At 51.4% G+C, this 7,877-nt stretch overlaps 1 protein-coding gene across 1 annotated transcript; it reads right to left on the bottom strand.

Annotated features, from left to right (window-relative positions):
- Nucleotides 1-3,999: 3,999 nt before the first annotated feature.
- Nucleotides 4,000-5,386, bottom strand: CKM354_001292900 (uncharacterized protein; the record flags this gene model as incomplete). The annotated part of the gene is made up of 4 exons (XM_044808464.1): nt 4,000-4,473; nt 4,531-4,770; nt 4,825-4,976; nt 5,029-5,386. 4 exons carry the CDS (start codon nt 5,384-5,386, stop codon nt 4,000-4,002), a joined length of 1,224 nt encoding a protein of 407 aa, XP_044664399.1.
- Nucleotides 5,387-7,877: the final 2,491 nt, after the last annotated feature.

Genomic DNA, 7,877 nt, shown 5'->3' with positions numbered 1-7,877 from the left:
GGAGGCGGAAGGGCAATAGGTGCTAGGAAAGATCCCCGGGAATTCGTTGCAATATTTCTTGGGACGAAAGAGAATCTTCATTTTACATACTGGGAATACAAAGAAAAGATTTTTGGAGCCTGGCAGTCTTGACGCTTACATAGAGCACTCTATGAGAGGGAATGAGTGCAAGTCGTAAACAGCATCAAGTTCGGAATCAGATGCCTGGCAACGAAATGTCAGAGGTGATGACAGGTGTCTCAAAATGTCTCAAGATGACATTTTTTTTACTTTTGCAAATCTAAAGTCCTTCCTATCCGCTGAACCGCTCCCACAGGCTCTGGATCCTTCGCTCCCATCGGACTTCTTGCGATCATGAACTTCTCGTCTTCATTCTAAACAGCACCACTGCAACGGTCCGGTCGATTTACACGGGACTTTGCAGATCGCATCGCATTTTGCTTGCTGTATTGGAACGAGAGATGTCAGTCTGGCTATCTTGGAGAATGAGCATACCTGGGAGTACTTACGATATTGTTGCAAGGTGTCGCTGGGAGGTCTTGGGCGAGGATGGTGGTGGCAGTCAGGAGGAGCAGAGTGAAGAGGCGCATTGTTGGAGGAATGTGGTGAAGATCTCGGAGGGGAGGCTCTTGGACGCGTATGTGGAGGACGAGAGATGCTGTTGGGATATGGACAGTAGACGCTGATGCGGGAAGCGGAGACAGGGAATTTGGGAGGCGATGCTTATATGGGTTGTTTTGGAAGAATATCGGGTAATTGGCACTGAAATGGCTGCGCTAGTCTCAGGAAACGTTCAGATTAGCTGAGGGGGAATTCCTAAGATCCATGGGATGAATTCGATATCGCGTTGAATGCCTTCATTACTCGTGATCAAGGAACGTGCTCTGCCATGTTGATAGATGTTGTGAATGAACATCAATAAGATACGTATAATACGCCTATCAGATCATGATATAGTGAGCCAACGGCAAAGAGTGTAGACTTTCGCGTGCCATGTCCTTTCCTGCGCCTTGCTATTCGTTTCAGTGATACCCAGCGTGATCCGACCAATGTCCAATAGCTATCACCATGAAAGGGTCCGATGGGCGTACGGTGAGCCTAGTTGCAGACTATACAAGACCCATAATAAGTGCAAGTCGGGCACGACGGCGTTCCGCATGGAGGCTATAGCAGCGGGGGTCGTCAGGACGGCCGGGCTAGGAAGAAGGAATAGTATGTTTGCTCACATCCTCCGGGTCCTCGCAGAAAGCTTGACGCTCGTCTAGTCTAGGAAGCGCGAAAGCGAGTGTCGTGGCAGCTAGAAGAAGGGCGAGGAACTTCATCTTGATAAATTGGAGTGACTTCGGGTGTTGGAAAAGGGTGAGGTGCGATCGATGGGAGAGACTGGCGGAACTAAGACAAGACGAATGAAAGGGCAAGAAGGGATAATTTATCATGCTCCCAAGGGGCATGATTGTACATGCGGGAGCAGCATGGAATAGGAGTCAGTCACTCGTTGATGACTAAAAGCCAGGGTAGATCAGGAAATTTACGACCAACATTGAACAGGGTAGGGAAGACCGCTCGGTGGAGAATCGCTTGGACTTCCAACTGAGAAATCGAAAGGAGACAAGAAAGAAAGCAAAAAAGTCCTGCATACACTTCAAAGTGCCGCTGCCACGTCGCGTTGTTCTCGTTCTGCACTGCTCCTTGCCCATCACAATCTACGTGGCCCGAATCATCCACAACGGGGGCCATCGATAAATGAAATCGATAGCCAGCCATTCATGTCCTCTCGCAGCATACAAATTCAGAAAAATATTTGCATTTCCTACACCCTTCAGATCCGTACATCCAATTCTATAGTAGCGAAGAATGTATCAGTACTTCAGATGCGCAAAGATGAATTGGGTGGGATATATGCTCACATTATCATAACAACGTAGTTGTTGGCGCTCTTCAAGTGCAGGAAGTGCCAAAGTGAGTGATGCTGCAGCTAGGAGCAGGGCGATGATCTTCATCGTGAATGTTGGTATGTTGACTTTGGTTGCCCAAGAGTATATTTTTGAATCAGTTCAGGAGTTTATAAGAAGCTGACGCGAAACAAACGAGCAGCAGGGAGGCCACGTTCTGTGCCGTTTTATCCTGCGGCCATCTGCCATTGTTGCTGTCACCACCCGAGTTAGGGCTGGACATTCGGTCACGTACGGGTGACTAATAGCATTGAAACATCAAGGACACGAGACGCAACATTGAGCGGGGAAATAGGACGCCTCTCGTGGGTACATGGCTGAGATTTCACACATTGCGTGAGCAACACGAGTGCATTTCGAAGCGAGGACACGGAGTTTGACGTTCCATTTCCGTTTGCTGTTACTCTCAACGCACTGCTCTCGCCATGCTGTATCACTCTGATAATCCGACTGCCATGCATGCGAACACTCTGCCCACTACTTCGCATTCCTTGCGAGATTGGCCAAACACCGGGGAGAATGCGAAGCTAGAGCGCACAGCACCATCCAGACTCCGTTTGATGACACGGCTTGCCCGTGCAATAGTCGACACAGGCAGATTTCTACCGCCCAAAGGCGTACGTTAGCCATAGACTGAGGGAAATTGTCGTACTTGCGTATACCCCATCAGCAACCGGTGTCTGGATGAGAAGGATATTGTGCATCTGGGTCTGCAACGACGCTTGTTGCAAGCATTAGGAGAAAAACCAGGACCTTCATAGTATAGTCGCTTGCCCAGGCGGCGAGAAACGTGTAGTGCCTATTACAGGCATGTAAGTAGTGAGGAAGACGATGATAGGAACAGGCGTTGAAATATCGAGCGTGAGAAGAACATGTTGTTCTGTTGCAGATTGTGGCGGAGGCGCGGATGTCAACGGGAACGGCGAGATACACAATCATGCGTCCGTGATTAACAGCATGGTTATGTAATGGAATGCTGGTTTCAAGCGACCGTCACTAGGAGTATGGAGTCTCGTATCACGAGCATAATACAATACGAAAATGATGAGAAGTCGGATCAGAGAACGTCATCCATTTCTTCATTTCGGGCGATGATGGCTTGGACGTACGCTGAGTGATTGAAAAGATCGGACAACGCCTTTCCTTTCCCTTCGATCCTACATCTAACACTGATGATGAATTTCTCGCCGTCAACGGAGCTGCGGAAAGGTACTCGCTCTTTTAGAACTGGCAACAATTCATAATGGGATGCCGGCTCGAAGAGAAACGCTATGAGATTGATCGATCGTGCTCGTTCGTCCGAGATGGCCGAAAGACAGATTGCTTATAATTTGTTTCATGGACACCTACATGCATCAGTAAAGTTGAACGGGACCCAAGACCTACGCGAGGACATCGGATATTGTAGCTTGAACAGTGTAGCAAGGATCATATCGAATCTCGCACGGATGGGATTTAGTCATTGTAGACCACAGATCGGAAACGACAGCTATCAAAATAATCCTTTCGTCGATTGGCCACCTCGCTCCTGCGTAGAGGAACGCCACGTGCGGTCCACGTGTAGACTTCGACCATAAGTGGAGCAGAATTGACACTTTTGTTAGGTTGCATCAGGCGCACCGTAGAATGGGCAGAGAAGGCGGAAGAGGAGAAGTCGGCGTGAAGTGCCGGATCTACCGCAATCACCGGGTCCAGGCGTTCGTGGCGTACGCCACAAAATCACAAGGTGTGAGCAGAGTGGCCAAGCCGTTGGAGTTGGATCATGAAGATTATGCAACTCGAGTACCAAGTAGGTCATCGTTAGTCGGGAGTGAGGATTAGAGGTCGAGAGAGTTGAAGGGAAGGGAAGAGATTCGGATGAAGACGACAAATGGTCTGGAAAAGTTCGATTTTCATTCTCGCAAGAGAAACAAGGTCGCTGAAGAAACTCTCAACTCGAATGCAACTCATTCCATCTCTTCAACAAGCAAGGTCTGACACAATTGCCGCAGCGTCCATACAATGCTTTGCCATTAGATAGCATCCTTCTTTAAGAAAAGACCCTCGCTTACTTGGTAAGCGGCCTTGGGCAACCAAGGTTATCAAACGCAGGCTGGACACGGGTAAGGAAGAATGCAAGAGCCTCAACAGTCGGAGTAACGATGCCGTTCAGCGTGGATGGAATCGACTGGGTACCGATTTGGTATAGCAAGCAGAGGACCTCTGGAGCTTCGATGCCAAGCTGCAATTGACCGTTTCGGATGGAACGCCAGTTGATAGCGTTGAATGATCCATCGGCAGTGTTGCCACCGAAAGGACGTGGGTTGAGAAGGTACATCTTGAGGATCTCTTGGGTGACGAGGCGGTTGGTGTATGGCTCGACGCGGTTGATCCAGTTGGCTGGAAGTTGTTCGCGGACGAAGAAGGCGTCCATGGTGGCTTGGTCCGGGATGTAATTTGGTCCGGATGGGAAAAGCTCGTAGAGGAAAGAGGCGGCACCGAAGAGAAGAAGGGAGAGTGGGCCGAAGAAGAAATTGGGGTTCTAAATGGGGTGGTCAATGAATGTTCTAATGAAGCTGAAACATGGTGGGACACTTACCTCCTCGACGGACTGATCCCAACGCTCTCCACGGTAGACGGCGAGGTTCTCCACGTTGTGGAGACCGCCGGTGGTGGCAGACATCATGTCGTACAACGTGCGGTTGAAGCTGAAGTTGTCACCACCTCCGGTGAAGAAATCGTTACGGGTGAGCGAAGTATCAGCCTCAAACTTGTTGTGACCTGCAAGACCTGGCTGGCTGCCGGTCAAGAGGGGAGCGACGGATGTGCGGGTTGTGGCCTAGTGGCGATGTCAGCATGAACTTCGCGATAGTGGAAACTCGAGAAGACGTACATCGCAACCAATGGAGAGCTTAGTAGTGATGAGATCACCATCGGCCTGGAGACCGAGGAAAGCGAGAAGAAGGGAAAGATCGTAGCCAACATTGTAGACGTTTTGTTGTGCGTCGACGAGCTCGTTGAAGGTAGTGATACCATCACGTGCCACTGGCGAATTGTCAGCTCATGCTCGATTTTCAAGCCTGAGATATTATCTTACAGAAACCGTGATTGGCGGCAGTGTTCAAGCCAGGGCATGGACCACGGATATCGCGACCAGCTCGTGGTGCGATAAACTGGTGGTCTGGGTCGTCTGGTCGTGGAACTTGGTAGCCTCCACGCTCGTTACCCTTGCGGCCATTGCGTGCGTTGTTGTACCAGCCCTCACGGACAGGAACAGCGTTGACGTGCTGTGCGTTGAATGGGCAAGTCTCTGGAGATCCTGGACCACCTGGCTGTGGGTTTTGCTGACGCTTCTGGACGGCAGAAAGAGCCGAAGAGTCAACGCCTGGTACGTTGGCGACCCATGGGAAGGCGCTGGCTCCCGAGATGAGGGAGATGGCAACAAAGGACTTCATGGTGATGAAGGAGGAAGAAGATCTCTACTGCAGAGAAGATCAACTTGATGGAAGGTGAAGAGGTAGAAAGGTGCTGGTGTTGCTGATCCGGCCAGAATTGAGGACGATCACATCCAACATGATATATCCGCAACATGCGCCACGTCTTTCTAGAAGAACAAAACACTCGCGTCTGCTTACCTCCGAGGCAAAACTTGTCTTGTCGATCGTCAGCGCAGTCGTACTCAAACTCACGCTATTGAAGCTGCCACGAGGCCGACTGCGAGCGTCTGCAGCCGCCAGCACGAAGCGGTCATTTCGGCACTGGCTTGGGGCTCAGGGTGCAGAGGGGCGACGGTGTAGTCTGTGGCTTGGATGGCGTTTCTCACCAATGCCAGCGACGTGATTGGAGCGCAATGATACAATAGTACGAGCCACTGGCCCGGAGGCTGCAGCAATTCGACGAGAGGCGGACTTGGTAGGCAAAACTGGTGCAGCTGGGCGTTCGACGGCAGGTCTTGTCGTGCGCGCTGATCAGTCTTGGATGCAGTCCTTGGCTGGAAAGAAGACTTGGCTCCAGATCGACCGCAAGCTCTGGGATGCATCATTTTTCTGGTATGGTTTGAATGCTGGGAAGAGGACGGACATATCTTCATGGCCACGTGTAGTCAATATAAAGATGATAGTCCATCACTGAAGAGATCTGCAATTCTGCAATCGACAAGGACGAGCAATGCAAAACTCCATCGTTCCCCAGAGTCGTCGAATGAGCTAAGACGCCAAGCTGCAGATCTTGCTCTATTGGCGAGGAGTGGCGCTCCACCTGCCTGATTATGCCGTAGCGGGTGGGGAGAGCCCCAAGCCAGAGTGCGGAGGAGGCGTTTTGGTCGGACAAATCACAACGATCAGAGTTCGATGACACGACCGCGGCCTCGACGCCTCTTGCAACATCCCTCGGTGCAAGCAGAAATTTAGCCTTTTGAGTTGAGGTTAAGGTGTGCAAGCCACCCATCTCAGGCGTACCCTATGTTGAAGGGGGTCTGGAGGCGTTTCGTGGCAGACGTGTGTGGTCCCTTTTCCAGGCTCTCACATTGTTTTCTTGGTTGTCGCCTCACCTGGCCAAGCAACGCCAGTGACGTTTCTTTCTAAGTCTTGATCTCTGCTCGTTGGTCCTGTCGTATAGATTCTGCTTGGGTGCTGCTTACAATAACCACGTCTGTCATGCAGGTACTGCAGCAGTTTGGCGCCTGTCAGAGAGCCTCGGAACCTGGGAGGGTGATGTGGGAGTAGACCTGTTAGCTTCCAACTTTGTAACTTGCTCGTCGATGCGATGTCCCGATGTGGAATGCGTTGCGCTGCCCCTCTGCCCTCTATAGGCGAACATCACCTGATGTTTCTCCCAGGCTGTATAGCGTCCTTGACCAATACAATTCGTCCAATTGCTAATGCATCGCAAGCACACTCCAGCTGATGGAAAGATGCCTCGGGAGATGGACAGGAACGCTAGAAGGTTGAGGCGGAAGCAATTATACTCGCGACTGCGTGGTTGCCATGTGTGCTTCATTAGTGGCTTCATGTAGGAGCGTTCGCACTGTATAGCGGCCTCAGACCAGAGGAATACGAGTACGGCATGTCGGCAGCTGGCAGTGTGAGCAGTCGACGAGGGAGGAAGCCATGCAGAGGTCGAAGGGTCTCTCCATTGCCACTGCCAGGATTATTGTTGCTCCCATGGCATAATGTCATCAATGACGGCAAACAGCGTGCTCCAAGTCATGCTGTCAAGTATTACCGACACTCAGGAGGCTCCAGTGAGAGTTTCGGCGTTTTCTTGCATGAAGCACGACGCCACGTGAAGGAAGGCAGGATGCTGGAAGCGACAATCGTTAGACAGCGTCCTAGCTGCGCCACAAGCACGACCGGTGTCGTGAGTACGGCAGGTCCAGCCATGCTGCGACAGCATGCGCAGGACGCTAGTCATAATGCCCCGACTGCGCAAGTGCTAACGAGATGGCTTGCTCCTCATGCATGCCTCGTGGAGTCTCGATGCTGGAATCGCCGGAACATTCTCGCGATCTTAGAATATGCTTCGAGTCGAAGAATACACCAACGACACCAAAGAAGTCTCCGCAAACTGTGTTTTGAGTGACTGCTCGAAACGGAGACCGATGAATGCATCTCCGCTAGAGCAACAACAGTGGCTGGCTCAGAACCTCCTGCTCGTAGCGATGAGTGATCCAGTCCAGTTTCCCCCTATGATTCGGCCTCAGCTGATCCATGTGTTCAGTGTGTCAACGCTGAGTCCATCTCGCCGAAGGGCAATCCAAGGTCGATGGTGGGTCGGGGACATGAGATGTCAGTCCTCTCCTCGGCCTCTTTCGTCTTTGAGCCAGGTCTGCTACAGACGATGAGCCCCAACGATGTCTTCCCGCATTGATTGACGGACCTCTCCTCAGCCGGCTTCGCAAGGCCGAGGGTCATGCCCAACTATCATCTGCTTGCGCAAGCGGTATGG

Source organism: Cercospora kikuchii, assembly GCF_019650295.1.
Source record: "Cercospora kikuchii DNA, contig_00009, whole genome shotgun sequence".
Classification (NCBI taxonomy): Eukaryota; Fungi; Ascomycota; class Dothideomycetes; order Mycosphaerellales; family Mycosphaerellaceae; genus Cercospora; species Cercospora kikuchii.
Note: the sequence above shows the minus strand (reverse complement) of the source record. Positions and strands in the feature narration are given on the sequence as shown.